The sequence below is a fragment of the Pteropus alecto genome, unplaced genomic scaffold (assembly GCF_000325575.1).
Source record: "Pteropus alecto unplaced genomic scaffold, ASM32557v1 scaffold146, whole genome shotgun sequence".
In the NCBI taxonomy this organism is placed as follows: Eukaryota; Metazoa; Chordata; class Mammalia; order Chiroptera; family Pteropodidae; genus Pteropus; species Pteropus alecto.
In genome coordinates, this window is record NW_006442107.1 from 4,892 (window position 1) to 20,770 (window position 15,879).

At 36.3% G+C, this 15,879-nt stretch overlaps 1 protein-coding gene across 2 annotated transcripts in view; it reads right to left on the minus strand.

The window, feature by feature from the left end:
* Positions 1 to 4,647: 4,647 nt before the first annotated feature.
* RAB27B (RAB27B, member RAS oncogene family) overlaps positions 4,648 to 15,879 on the minus strand; it is a 50,033-nt gene continuing 38,801 nt past the window's right edge. Inside the window, exons 1-5 of one of the 2 annotated variants that reach the window (XM_006919885.1) lie at positions 15,083 to 15,256; positions 13,382 to 13,467; positions 9,022 to 9,125; positions 6,420 to 6,543; positions 4,648 to 5,400 (exon numbers count right to left, since the gene is read on the minus strand). In XM_006919885.1, the coding sequence (XP_006919947.1) occupies positions 5,211 to 5,400; positions 6,420 to 6,543; positions 9,022 to 9,125; positions 13,382 to 13,467; positions 15,083 to 15,235 (657 nt within the window). In that variant the 5' untranslated portion in view covers positions 15,236 to 15,256 and the 3' untranslated portion in view covers positions 4,648 to 5,210. Of the gene's footprint in view, positions 5,401 to 6,419; positions 6,544 to 9,021; positions 9,126 to 13,381; positions 13,468 to 15,082; positions 15,257 to 15,879 lie in introns of those variants that run through there. The other variant, XM_006919884.1, reaches the window with a different exon arrangement.

The following is a 15,879-nucleotide window of genomic DNA, read 5'->3' on the forward strand; positions in this document are numbered from 1 at the left end:
TGCCTGTTTATGAAATAGAGCCTAACTTACAAACCAATTTCTTACATATGTTCTCCTTTGATCCTGACTTGAACTCTGTGAGGCACACAGGATTTATGTCTCATATGAGAAGAAGCCACTGAGATATTTAATAACATACTCGTGGGTCTCAACTTGTTCTGGACAGTTTCCTTTCTATAATACTAGGCTTACTTTCAGAGTATTTGAAAAAAAAAAAACCTGGAGAATAGAAGATTAAGGATAAGCGTAGGTTATTACTTATTACTAAGGACACTATTTTGATGTGCCAACAGATGTAAAGATAAGACTAGTTAAATAAAGGATCTGTTAGGTTAAAGACAAATGTGCCAGCTCCTATGTAATTTGCTAAAGATCCTTAAAGACCATGTCTGCTGAGTGATATTAACCATGATTTCCACAACCTCTTGGAAAGAGAAGGAACTGGAAAACATGTAAACGACTCAATACAAAGATTATTCATTTGTATTTTTTTTTTTCAAAAGATGAGACCCTGTAAAATAATTCTACTATTTTGGCAATGTTTTTGTGTGTTGTTTGTTCTATGTATGAACTTAGAAAATCTCTCAACCATAGGCCGTTATTAACAAGAGCTGGGCAGAAAAGTGTCTTTGTGATGCTGCTCCAATTATGAGTCAATTATATTTAGATAAACAGAATGTTTCTAAGGTTCCCAAATTTTTATGCCAATAATGAAATATTTTGTGTTTAAATATTTTTAGTAACTTAATTCCAAGGACATAATCTTCTACTTGATAGATAAAAATGATGGATAAATATTTGCCATGGACATAGCTACGAAAACGCTTTCTGTTACTCTTTTTTTCGTACCTAAAAATCAACCTTGTAAGTGTGAGTATGACTGTCTGCATGTTCTGCCATTTTTAAGAAGTCTATTTAGACAATTTTTAACTCAACTCTCTTTATAGCTCTTGCTCAACAATCATTCATTGTAGTTGGGCCTCCACCCCAAAATTCTAAGGCAATAAGTTTATCAAATTCCCTATATATCTAACGATGATTTTTTATCAGTGTTACTTTATAAGACGAGTATTTTCAAAAATGTTTTAAAGCACTGAGACATTTATCTCAGATAATATTCTGTATCTATCTTCCATGTTTAAGAGTCTAGTGCTATCCCCAGAAATAAGTTTATATCATCTTGGTCAAAGATCAAGAAAAAATATAGCTTTTGGTGAATTTTTAGACAACCTTTTAAATATAGACAGCATCTTGGCATCTTTAAAAAATGATAAAGCTTTCCCTAAAATATTTAAATACTCCAGACTTCTCTTAATCTTTTAAAGCTTGGTAGTAGAGGATGAAAGACAACTTTTAAAAAATCGCTTTGGTTAACATGAGCTCTAGAACTTTCTTTTAAAGCTATTTAGTATTTAGGAAACAGAAACTTTAATATTATTTCTTTAAAGTTTGATGAGGATTTTCCCTCAAGGTTTTAGTGTGATACCCAATGAAGAAAGCATATGTACCCCCCTTTTTTTCAGGTGAACAGAGGTACAAAGCAGTGAACAATCTTGTTTCATGGACACAAGCTTCCAGGTTATATACTATATGTAGCTGTAGACTTCATCCATTACACATATTATTTCTCTTTCTAACTGCTGCACTCACTCCATTGATGAGAATATATATAAGCTTCATCAAATTTGTTGATTTCCAGTGGACTCGATTTGCAGTTTAAAAAATATTTTGGCTGTTTTTAAATTGTTTTATTAATGTAGTCATGTCTTTCTCTGTGGTCAAGCTTCTTTTATAAAGGAGACAACAAAGAACTTTTGCACAGTTCATCCAACCTGTACAGATTGGCAGAGAATAACTTACACCAGAAGCATAACAAAGACACCCACTAATTCACAGAGTAGCCCAGCTGGTTAAAAGCAACAAATAAAATATTTACTTTAGAAAATGCTGGTTTTGAATTTTTTGCAGTGTGATAGCTGATAATATGGAAATGATAGCAAATTGGCTCAAGGGGGAACTTGCAAGAATTTTAACTCTTGCGTAGAGACCTACAAGCTCTGCCCCCAGCATTTAACATTTTCTCTGCCTATTCGTGACTTGTCTCCTTTGTCATACCAAGATAAACATTGTGTTCTCTCAATGATTTTTATATTTTTCACAGCATTTTCCTTTTTTTTCCATCAAAAGATAAACTTGTTACTAATCACAGTTAAGAGTCTCAAGTAACACTTACTTCAAGTGAGCCAGGAGCTTGGGACATGGTGGCAGTAATCTCCAGATTCCAATGGCATCTTTGTAATCTTTGCTGAAGACATACATCAAAGACCTTCCTTTAGCTGTGTTAGTGTCTCTGTGAGACCTTTCTACGTAGGGTGTTACAGGAAATGAGCCGTATGGTTAGAGACAAATTTGGTCACAAAGTTACCTGAGGCACTGTGTTAAAGCAATGTAAACATTGAAGCAGTGTAAACATTCCAGAAATGGTTTCTAGATCGAAAAGGAATTTCATGTACACTTTAAATATTTCTCCAAAATACAAATTGGTTTACTAGAGCATTTGGTAGATAAGCAGTAACAGGACATATTATGGCTAAAAACATATGCTGTTGTGGGTTAAAGGGGATATACAATTCTTTAAAGCAGTCTGTATACTTCATGGCCCCAGATCAATTTGAAACTGTAAAATAAATAGTACAGAATAATTATTCTGAAATAATGAGAGAAGGAATATCCATAAATGTTTACATAGAATTTGGGGTCAAGTGTCAAACTTGACAGAGAATATATATATGTGTTTATTTATAAGTAGAATACTATTTTAAATTAATTTTCTTATATGTTCTAAGTTTTGTTCCAATTATTATTACCCAATAATTGTTATTTTTACAAGCATAGTTCTATAATTATGGGCATCATCACCCTCTGCTTCATGCTATGACTATCAAATAACAATCTTAAAATAGATCTTGAATAAATTCTTGTGAAATAACTGACAATGACAGAATCTTGGCATGAGTAAATCAATCATATAACTGAAAAAATAAATAGAAACACAAAGACATATCCAAAATAGAATGCCTTTAGGATTTTAAAAGGCTGAACATTTCCTATTATGGAAATGCAGGGGATATCAAAATTTGACTCCAAATAAGAAGTTGACATAAGGACCACAAAAGTTCACCAAACTTCACTACAGCAATAGTTATATTGTTTCTGTACACTTTTCTTCCAGAAGAAACATCTTTGATCTTAGCTAATAGCTTTCCATTCTCACCGCACAGGCACTGGGATCATGAAGAGCATGGTAGAGAAAAACATCATTGTAAGAAGACCCAAGCATGATCCATCCTAGAAGGCGGCATCTTGCTGCAGAAGTTAGAGGAACTGGGCAGTTAACACTGAGAATTTCACATGGGGCTAACCCCATCAGAGCTTCCAGATTGCTTTGGTTCATTTCTGGGTCTAGTCTACCCTCAGAACATTATAAACAGTGCCTCGGATCTGTGTTTCTAAAACTGACTCAAATGTCAGACTGAGGTTGAGAGGCAGAGGTCAAGGGCAGAGCTGGAATTTAAGGTTTCCAATATCTGTAACTTAGCAAAAGAAATATGCACAGAGTTGGAAAAATGAAATTTAATTGGCAAAATTTTATAATAAGAGGAGTTATTGCCAAAAAATCATAATCATAATAAAAAGAGAGAACTTTGTTATTGATAAAATTCATTGAAATATTTAAATAATGGTTTAATAGGAGTTGTTTATGTTAGTTTAGACATAATAATAATAAGCCAATGGAAAATAGTTTTGTGATCATTTTTACAAAGAAAAGGCAGCTTCTTGTGAAAAAAAAGTGATTAACTAAATTTCTGCTGAGATAAGATAGAGTTCCATTCCTGTTAATCATCAAATATAGGTCCACCATGGGCATTTTGATTTAGGCAAAATAAAATGTTAAATTCATTATAATACAATATGAGTTATCAATTTTTATGTGATTTATGACATGAAAATTCAGAGTGCCCATAAAATTGATCCATTATTTTCTGAAGTTGTTGATCTACAAAGTGACACGCATGTGTTTTTACAATGGATTCAAAGCCAGGGGTGGATGTGGTTTGGAGAGAAGAAATTAATTAATTTAGTGCTTTTGTAAATTAAAAGGAAACCCACAATCGATAGTCACTTTTGTTTCATATCGCTAGTATATTTTATCGAAAAAAAATTAAGGCAAAATAGTTTTTCTTGACTGAATTTTAAAAGATATTTAATAAATAGTAATCTTTGTGTCTATCACCATTTGCTAAGAAAAATGAAATGTGAAGCTGAACACTGAACTGATTTTTTAGAAATTTCTTTGAAATGAAAACCTCTAAAGATTCTCTTAATCCCAACTGATAACGTCAACTTCTAATTGGCTTGAGTGAAAGTTGGCTAAGTAACTCTTCCAGACATCTGTAACAGATACGTTTAATTTCATTTGTCCAACTGCTATGTTCCCATACTTTCATTTTTCTCCCAGGGCATTTCTCTTATACTTTGTCACTCACAATCTTGTTCTTGTCTATCTGCCATTAATTAAGAATATAAAAATGGCATTATTACACAATCTCCTACATTTTAGCAGAAGTCTGACATTCATCCTTTTATAACTTTATCACTAATTTAGTCATTCTTGTGCAGTTTATTGGGTATATGTAGTAATGCCATTCTTATTGATCCATTAAGAATTCTTTATTGTGTATCCAGTTTTAGCTAATATGTTTCCCCAATGCAAACCTAAAAGTACAAATCAGATATGGAGTAAACCCAATCTTTTTTTTTTTTTAAATCATCTTTTTATACTCTTTCATTGGTAGCCTATCCCTTTCTCCAATTTGACACAGTAATTTTTGTTCTGACTTAAACTCACTGATATTTCACTTTGTATACTCTCTTATATACTCATCTTATTTCTAAGAAAAACAAATTGGACATCCATGATGGTGAGATCATATTAGAAAATCTTTGATCTTGTTTGAAGGGGCCTCAGAAACAACCTGTCAATTCATTTGAACACTGTTGACTATTCTGGTTTCTTAAAATTGATTTTCTGTCAGAAAAAGAAAGACATGCAATTATGCACAGTCTACTCAACAACGATTTGGTGGTTTGTCGTTGTTTTTGGAAGTAATATTTGGGTGGGGCTCTTGATGATGAGTTCTATGTAGAATCTAGCAGGCACATTTCTTCTCTGCTGGTTTTTCCCCATCTAGCTTTCCAGAGTTTCCACCGTTGACAGTGTCGAGGACTTGTGTCTTCTCTACACACTGTTCCATTCGTTTCATTATCAAGTCCAGAAGGGTTTCTACAGCTTTCTCCACATTCTGGCCAGTCGCTGCACTTGTTTCAAAATATAGTATACTTGCATAGAAGAGATGACAAATATTTTTGAGAGGAAGAAATCAGAAAAGATACAAGCAAGATGTACAAATGAATCACACATGCAACAACATGGCTGGCTGAGCAATTGTGAAATGATCATGATTTTGCTGGCCAAGTTGGAAAGCATCCTTGTTTTTTCTCGGTAAGTAAAAATCGGTGGGCTGCTCACTAGTGTAAGTATAACCATACTATAGTCAAGAAAACTGATACAAGAAGTACTCAGGTGTTTGAAGCCAAGGCATTATCACTGTTTAAAAAGAAAATTAAGAGGATAAAAATGCCCTAACTAGTGATCAATATTATTTCACTTCCGATCAATTCTCTAGAAATCTGACTAGAATAGTCATGTGAATACAATATATTTTTTGGAATCAAAAGTTTCAAGAACACAAGGAGAATACTTCAGTAAAAATTGTCAGGTGTGATGAAACTGCTTTAAATTAAAAAAATAATAACAAAGTCTGCCTTGGAGGTCAATTTATAATTGTAATCGGTATTCCCAATTTTTGTCAATCCACTATTTAAGTTACCTAGGATAAGGATTGCAATGTTATGTCCACATCACTTATTATTTTTTAGAGTTTTGCAGCTATTAATTGAGAGACAATATAGTGTGAGCTCTGATCTCAGACTGCCTAGGTTGAATTCAAGCTCTGCCACTTTCCAGCTATATGGCCTTCCATCTGTTATTAATCTCTCTATGCCTCAATTCTTCATATATAAAATGGGATAACTCTAGACATTCTACAGATGCTTATGAGGGCTTAAATGAGTTAAAGTCTAGGAGCAGTTGCTAGCACATAATAAATATTCAGTAAATGTTAGCTGTCATCATTACTAAGTAATTGGTTCAAAACATCACACACATTCTCTGGAAGATCTTTTCATTCATGTGCTGTTCTTGATTCAAGGAGATTCCTCCTAGTATCAACCTTGTGTCCCTGTGCCATTACTAAGCAGCAGCGTGCAGGGTCACAGGACGTCTCCACGTAACTTACCCGTATTTGTCTGCCAATTCTCGGGCTTGCCGTTCATTGACTTCCCTCTGGTCTGGCAGGTCTGCCTTATTGCCGATTAATACTATATCTGGATTTTCACAATAAGCATTTGCTTGTAGTTGGCCTTGGAAAGAAAGCAGATGGAATGAGCAAGTTAGTTATAAACAAGTGATGTCAAATGACTGCTCATATCAGATTCCTCCCCTAACTGTTCATCTCCAGCTTGGCTGCTTACTAGCTGCGTTACAGTAGCCAAGTTATTTAGCTCTTCCCAGCTGCAGTTTCCTCATCTGTAAAATGGAGAAAATGTCTCACGGATCGCAGTATAAAGATTAGTAATAATTTACAAGAAGCACCTGTGTGAACACCTATCAGTGCTCTCCTCCATCTGGGGAAGCGCCTTCCAAGAAAGACATATTGCTTCATGACACTTATTCCTCAAACATAAGTGGAGATGGTAGAACATGATTTTGAAGGGTATAAGTTTGGCCTTCTCTTTAGGAGGCTGCTACATTTCCATCCCCTTGAAGTCCAAGGTGATGATCTATAAAAGAGTATTTTTGACCCACCACAAATTTATGTAGAAACAATTTTAAGATAGGTAACTCGTTTTTCTCTTTTCTCCAGGAAACACTGTGAGAAAGAGAGGGAAGAAAGGTAGGAAAGAAGGAAGGAAGGAAAGAAGGGAGGGAGGGAGGAAATGGTAAAAATCTGTCAATCAGTGTTTTTGAGGTTACAGGCATTACTCTAACATCTCTCTCGAGGAATGCTGTGTGCAACTTTGCCAAGGAAGAAGACAAAGGCTTACCCTATAATACTGATTGTCTGGGTGTTAAAAATTAAAGTGTTATTAGACATGACAATAATTTTACATCCCAACAGTATCTTTCAGAAAATGAGTCTCATCTGCCTTAATAAAGGATGAACAAATCATTTCCTAAAAAAATCTAATAATCTTATCTCCTCAGAATCTAATAATAACATCGAAATTTGGGTATAGAAATAAAATAATACAAGAAAATAGATACTAAGATAAACACTCATTTGGAGAAGCAATGAAGAAAGTCAGAATTTGTTGATATTTTCCCTTATGGTAGGAACTGTGTTATTGAACTCACACTTAAAGCAGTTATATATTAATTATTAGTTTTAAACAATATGTAAAAATAGGAAATATATATTTTTTGAACATCTACACTGAGCCAAACATTCATCCAGGCTTTGGGGCTCTTGCAATGGAACAAAGCAGTCAAAGTTTGCATGTTCACAGAGCTCGTGTTCTAGTAGCAAAGGGTCAAAATCACAAGTAAACGAAGAAATCCATAATATAAAATAATGTCAGGTGTGTATTAATATATAATGTATTAAAGGGACACAAAGTACTATTGTAGATGGTGTGGTCAGTGAAGGCTTCTCCTAAGAGATAAACAAGGTTTGAATAAAAACTCGAAGGAGATGAAATAATTTGCATACACTGTAAAAGTAAGAAGAAAAATCAAGGCAGAGGGAAGTGAAAGTACCATGACCCCCGGGCAGAAATGTGCCTTTTGTCCTCCTCCTCAGAACAGCAGCAGAGACTTTGGCAGGAGGCCCCTGAGCTGGGGCAGAGTAAGGAGTGAATCAGAGAGGAATTTAAGGCCTGGTCACCATGGCCTCCTTCACAGGTGGGTGAAGGACCCTGGGTTTCATTCCAAGTGAGACGGGAGGTCCCAGAAAGAAGGACTTTGAGCAGGGGAATAACATGATCCAATTTTTAAAAAATATCCCTCTGGCCACAGACAACCCTGACAAACCTAGAAATGACAAGACTATCACCAGCCACATAGGATTACATGAATATCCCTCTACGATCAAAATTTACATTAGTAATAAAAAATGCAAATGAAATATTCTCTTTAGTGCTATGTCAATTTAAAAAGTAAAGAAAAAATCACATACTGCTCTTCTGAGCTGACATATATTAATCTGGCTTTAATAACTGATTATGTACTTTTAACTTCATATTGTATCTAAATTGAATAGAGTTTTCTATGCACAGCTTCTTCACATTTGAATATTTTTTTGAAAAAAAGTAAAATTTCAGTGTGAGCTGGCTAACACATGGTACCTTATCTTCATGTGGCTGGTCTGCTCTGGAGAAGTTTCTCATCTAATTCACCCATTAGTTAATTAACCCGTTAGGTAAGCTACATGCGAGGGCATGCATTTCAGGTACAATGTACCCTCTCAGAAAACGCTGCTGTTTTTCTCTGTCCTCTCTGGGTTAGAGGTAGTAGATGTAGAATCTCACATAGTTCTAAAAAACCCTTTCAGATTAACTGGACAAGTGTAGTTAATGGCCTTTCAATCACAGTAATGAAGACTTTAAATGTAGATGGTTAAAAAGCCACATAGGCTTTTTCAAAGAGTGTCAAAGGGAAATATAATTTCCAGCCACCTTGGGTGATATATACCACTTTGAAGGTGACACAGAAAACACTAAACTCATGACTCCCCAGGGTGAATCTGCAGTACCCGGTCTGGTTTTGTTTTGTGAGGCAGACAAGCAAATATAGCTGACAGTTCCCAAAGTGGCCAACACAAGTTACTTGGTCTCACTTACTCATCCAGTTTCTGACATTTAAGAAGCTCTGTTGACTGGTGAGGTCGAACATTAATAAGAAACCCATGGCGTCTCTGAAGAATGCCGTGGTGAGGCTTCGGAATCTGCCAAGAAAGCACAGTGGATAGAGCTGAAAGTTAGTCCACACATACATCCTGGTGACAGTACAAACGATACTATTTCTCTTAAATACGAAATCTCCATCGCATCCCTTACAGACTAGCCTACAGAAATAAACCATTTATTTCTAAATTAGGATTGGGCAGAAAGACTACTGAAGGGCCAGGGGAGGACATCTGCTTGTAAATTCTTTTTAAGACCACATCTTGGCTTTATTTTCCACAGCACTTAATGCACAGAGTTTGTACCATTTGATCACACACTTGCTTACACAGCTCCTTGGACTCTTTCTCTTGTTGGCTCATGGGCATCCTGTGTCCCACGATTGAAGTGTAAGCCACTTTAGAATTGGGACTTTAACTCATACTTTTCAATCTTCCTTGTCTGTGCCCAGAAGAAGGTTTGGCACATGCTAGCCTGAAAATGAATGCTCATGATGACATGCAGAAAACCGCAACTTGTCAGTCGCTGGAATGAGGATTCTTTTGCAGAGGAAAATAACGTTGTTGAGAAAACTTTTTTATAAGTACTCTTTGGGGTGCTAAAGTAAAGAGTGGCTATACTATAATGGGTGACATTCATGTCTCCTGAGGAAGAGGGAAAACACTGAAGAAAGGAAGAAGAGGAAGATAATTAGGGGGATCGAGGGAAGGTCAGAGACACTTAATAGTTGGGGAGAAAAAACAAGAACACTCAAGGTCAGAAATGTGCAAAACCGGAGACCACACATAAGGACCCTGGAAGGTTGGGTTATACTGATGAAGCAGTGCATTTGAAGGACATTACTTCCTATCCTAAATGTCTTCATTTTGGTCTCCTATTTAAGCCTATTTGTAGGTTCTTTAGTTTCCTCTATTAGAAGGGATCATGTCTCCCTCTACAAACATTCACTGGGTAATCTTGTCCACTTCCCTGGCTCAATTATCACCAATATGTTGAACCCCAAATTTACAGGTCTGCATCTTTCCTGCCTTCACACTGTGTGGCCACTTACTTGTTGGATATTTCCACTTGGAGGAAACTAAGGTACTTCCAACTTTACATATCTAAAAACAAACTGGCTGATTTCTTTTTCTGTCAATGGAATCACCATCCTCCTGGATGCCACACCCTGTTTCTCCTTCACCTGCTGCATACAATCAACAAATATCTCCTGACCTGCCGCTACTCTGGTTTCCAACCCACGATCTTTTGCCTGGATAATGATTTCAGCAGCCTTCTCAATAGGCTTCCTGTCTCCAGTTGTGTTTGGGACCCTGCCCTTCCCTGCTTTCTTCCCACTGATTGTACAAATCTGCTAAAAACATTTTCATGTCGATGCATCGCTCTTAAGTTAATGACTCATCTCTTTAACAAACTGTCAGGCTCTGCATGAACTGACCTTTCCTCATCTATCTAGACTCATCTTGGGACTGCCCACAGGTGTACTGGTCTTCTTTTAGTTCTTAGAAAGTTCACTCTCTCCCCTGGGCTTTCACACATGCTGTTCTTTCTGTGGGTAACCTTGTCTTAATGCTTTTGTCACCTCCTACCCTTTTAACCTGAAATAGACTCACTCATACATTGTGTATGAGTATATGCAGAACAGTATCAGAGAAAATACCACTCCCCTAAGCAACCTTCCCAACACACACATCTGGGTTATGGGCTCCTTCTGGTACACCTGCCTATCACCCTCTGTTTTCCTGTTACTATTCCAAGGCAATATTAAAATTGTTTGTTATTTGTCCAAATTCCATCATAGACTATAAGTTCTAAGATGAAAGCAGCTATGTTTTTAATGTTATGCATTATACTGCCATGGCCTGGGATATAGTATTTACTCATTAAATGTTTGTCAAACTAAAAGAAAGAAATAAAGAGAAGAGCAAAGAATATAAAATTATTAAATATTTAAATGATTTAAATAGAAGAGAATACTTTTAATACTAAAGCAGGGAGAAGAGATATTCTAAAAACCATTTATTTCTAAATTAGGATTTCTTTGGTAGGACATAATCATGATGATTATGCAATATATTCAATTTTTGTCTTGTGATTTGTTTCTACCAGTCTGTGAGAAGCTCATAGATTATAGTGCTTTTACTGAATGGTTCTCTCTCTTTGTGGACTAGCTGTACTCATAAAATTGTCTCCTACTCAACCACAATAGTGTGGCTGGCTCAACCAAAATAGCCAGTTCTCTGTCCCCTTCCTAAGAGTGTGTGTGTGTGTGCATCTGTGTGTGTGTGTCTCTGTGTGTGTGTCTGTGTGTATGTGTCTCATGTGAGGACAAGACTGTGCCTTATCCCCCTACAGCACATGACAAAGTTACTTAACAACGTACTTGTCATAAGGATCGCATGGGGGCAAACACTTTTGCACCCAGAGCAACATGGATGGGCTGCCCTTGTTCTGGACAGGCTCAATCCCTGGACCGTTCTGCCTGGGACCCTTGTAATTCCCATTCTTCCCAGGATTTACTCCAGAGGGAAGGTAATTGGTTTCCAGCTTCATCCATTGACCTCATTCTGTCCTCCAGGATGGAAAAAGCTAGGACCCCATTAAAAACAAAACAAAACAAAACAAAACAAAACAAAACAAAACAAAACAAAACAGATCCCAGGGTCATACTATCTCTCTTTCTCCCTCACTGGGAACTAAGGCTGGACCCTGTATCCTTTAGGCTTACATAGGGGTATTATTTTTTATCCTTCCCATAATATCATTTTTATCAATAACCATTATCTTAAATGAGTTAAGCTGCCAGATGTCCTCACACAGGGTTGAGGTGCGAGGCATTGTTTATCTTGTTGCTTAGCTACACTTTATACTTACGGAATGGAAAATTCTCAAGGGATGAATAACCCCAGTGTTACCAAGACTGTCCCTAGTATTCCCCATTTCCCTCATAGAGCAGCTGTCTAAAGAGGACAGACGAGAGAAGCCTGTCATCATGCTAGGCTGACATATCATGTGCGAAGACATATGGGAACCACATTTTCTCATATTACTTCTTCAAATAGGAATTAAATTGGTCTATAAAACATACATCTTTGTGACAACAAAACTGACATATGAACAGAGATTCTTGTGAGGAATGACTTCAGAAGAACCAGCAGTGTTGAAGGATGTGTGTAAATGGAATTCACAGTCAAAAAAGCTAACAAAGAGGGCCCGGCACCTCCTCTGGCATTTACACTCAGTGAAAGCGAGAACATTTTGGACGCATTTCAAAAACTGAAGTGTTTACAAGCATAAACATTCTAAGACATGCAATGCAGAATTTGGAGGTATGTGCCTTCTAAATATCTTCTCTGACAATCTATTGCCAATTTTTATTTAATCTAATACTGAAAAGCTTCACAAACTTGAGGTCTTTAGTGTTTTGAAAACTTGTATCTCCAAGAAATATATTTTCATCAAATAATGGAATAGCACCTCCAGCTCGAACCAGTCAACACTGCCGTCTACTGAGTATCTCTTGTCTTGGGCATTGTATCAGAGATGATGCTGAAAACCAAGCATGGTCTCTGCCCTTATAGAGCTGATAATTTTGTTGGGGTGAGAAGGCCACAAGTGAATCAAAGAACATCGGTTAGAGGCAAAAATAAAACATTTGCCTTATTACGAGGTGGGATATAATTAATTAACTTAAGGTATGGTAGAATGTGTGTTCTAGGAGTCCAGAAGAAAGAGGAGGTTTGTTTCAGTTGGCGTGTTCAGGAGGGCCCCACGGAGGAGGTGGAACATGAGCCAGGCCTGGTGGAAGAAGAGGATCAGGGAGAGTGAGGCGGAAGTAGAACATTCTCGCAGGAGTGCAGTGGCGAGACGAAAATCTTAGAGAACAAAGCACGGGACAGAAAGGCTGTGCACAAGGATGAAGAGAGAGGAGAGAAACAACACGCTTTCCTTCAGCTCCCTCTTCGAGTAGCACTCATCACGGTGTTAATTTCCCACCTTAAATCACTTTAATTCTGGAGAAGATTTCTTTTTCCTATTACAAAGTACAAAGACAACATGCAACAAGAATCTTCACAGAGATTTTTGGAAATTTAATTTTTGAAAGCTGAACCAAATCCACAATGCTAATTATGGGTAATTAACTACAAACACTTTATTTTTATTTGTCAATACAAATGTCTATTTTGAAACAAGAAGAGTTGCATATCATTTGGTTTTCGAGTTCACATACAGCATTCACTTTAAAATGAGTTTTTCTAAGCTATTTGTTGCCAGAATCAAAGTAATTTAGTATTACCGCTCTTGTCCTGCAGTGTCCCAAAGCTGAAGATGCACCTTAAATGCTTTCCCTGATGATCCATTTGGCCCCTGTGTATTATAAACCTGAAAGACACAATTTTCATCAGTTGATACTGCTTTGGATTTCGTCAGCATTCAGATTCTCTGGGTTCACTCAGTATGTTTTTTCTCAATTACTATAATCAAAGTTCATAGTGCAGGATAAATATTTGCTCTGTTTTTTCCCAGAAGTATCACATATACTCTCACTTTTAAATGTCAAGTACGAGTATGATTTTCAACACAATTTAGGCATACTGCAAACTTAAATTAGACACCTTCTGTCATTTCCTCACACAGGCAGCAAACATTAGATTTAGGACCCAAGTTCTAGGTTCAAATATCAACCCTTCATTTAACCTCTCGTAATCATACTTTTTTATCTGCAAATTGAGACCAATAATCTCTTCTTATTTTACAGAGTTCCTGCAAACTTAAATGAAATAACAAATGTGAAGGCATTTTTAAAACTGTAAAATAATTTACAAATACCTGACTATCTTTTAATATGAATTGGACTTTCAGAATGACTTAGCCATGAAATATGCACAGAATTCTCAATAAGTTTACAGTATTTCAAGTATTCCTTTACTGGCCATTTCTTCTAATGTTATTTCAGAAAATTTAAATTTTTTAAAGTATGATCTTTTGACTTCTTATTCAGCAAAGCATAACAACTTTAATATTTAATCAGTTCCCCTAAGTATGGCTTAGTGAAAACATTTTAAAGGGAACACTTTGCAAGGACTTCGATTAGTGGGGGGCATTTGGGAGGGGAGAAGGCACAGGAAAACCCTAGAGGGTCTGGAAGTGAGTTTGCTAAGAGTACAAGACAATATATTGACTTTCAGATAAGGCACAGGATATTATAAAAAACCATGATTTAACTTCTCATCCGCCATTTCTTTTGTTCTACTCCCCCACCCCCAGTTCTTGAGGAATGAATAGATTTTGTGACATCAACTGGAAGCCATAGCCATCTTGGCAATCAAAAATACCTTGGGTGGCAGTAAATCTGGCTAGGCTTATGTGCCTATGCTACACGTCTCACATGTCACAATATCCTTATTCCTGTCATTAGCGTCTAGCATAAGAGAAGGAAGTGGTTGTGATTCTCACTTAAACTCCCTTATCTTGGATAAATAGCATGGATTGGTCTCACATTCTGTTCGTAATAAGCTAGTGATTGATGGCTGAGTCTACACATAAATAAAAATGCAGCAAGAATTTACAGAGCTCATGTTCCAGCTATTTGCCAATCATCCTTTTAAACATCTTTCTTATGAGTAGGGAAATGAACACTTGTTCTTATTGAGGAACTAAACTTAGATCAAGAGTTAATGTTTTTAGACCCTGAATAATTCAAGTTTTGAAAGATTCCTTAAGAATTCACAGAAAACATGCTATATAAACCCATAAATTATTTATCTTAGTTGCCCTGTATACTTTTGGAGACAAGCGATAGTGTCACTCAACATTTTTCTAGGCAAAATATTATTTATAGCTGAGAAAGTTAAAAAAATATTATAAAGTGACAAGTTAGTTATTTCATGTGATAAAAGACAGACACCTTGCAACACAATAAATAGAGCTTCTTAATTCTTATTTTATGTGGGTGGGGAGATCAGCAACAAATTTAACAGTATGATTAAGAACTCACCACACGTTTTTCCCGAAAGTCTATTCCTACTGTTGTGATGAACTTGGGATTGAATTTATTGTCTGTGTATCGATAAAGAAATGTCGTCTTCCCCACCCCTGAATCTCCAAGGGCCAGGAGTTTGATCAGATAATCATAGTCTCCATCAGTCATAGTGATGGTCTTGTCAGGCCTGTGTAGAAGAGAAATAACAGTAAATTATGATAAAGCTGGGTTTTCTTTGCAGTTCTTAAAAACACAACATAAATTTGGGTTTCAAAGTTATAAAATTTGAATTGCCTTTACTCTGAAAATTTCTCAATTAACTGGTTCAAAGCAACTTCAGTAGTAAGGGTACATATATTATTACATGCATTGCAAATCTTTTTACATTAGGTCAGTTAATATGGAACAACAGCTATATGATATCCACAATAGCCATGGCCACAGTAACAGTAGAACTTAAAGAGTCATAACTTTTTCTTTTAAAGCCAGTGCCCTTTGAGATCAGGCATATGGTGCTAGGAAGAAAAGAAACTCACAGGAAACAGAAAAACCCACCCAAGACAATGTGGGTATGCTAGAGAGAAGCTGAAATTATATAGGGGTGGTGGAAAAGCCTAGAGGAATATTTTGCATCTAATCCTACAAGATAAGCTTTCTATTACTATGTGCATACAAAATATTCCTTGCTAATTTTAAAAAGTTAACTGATATGACAACCTTTAAAAACATTGATGTGAAATTAGTTTAAAAGCAATGTTTGAAAACCGCCTATTTGGGAATACTGAAGCCTCATTCTCCAAAGGCAAGTCTGC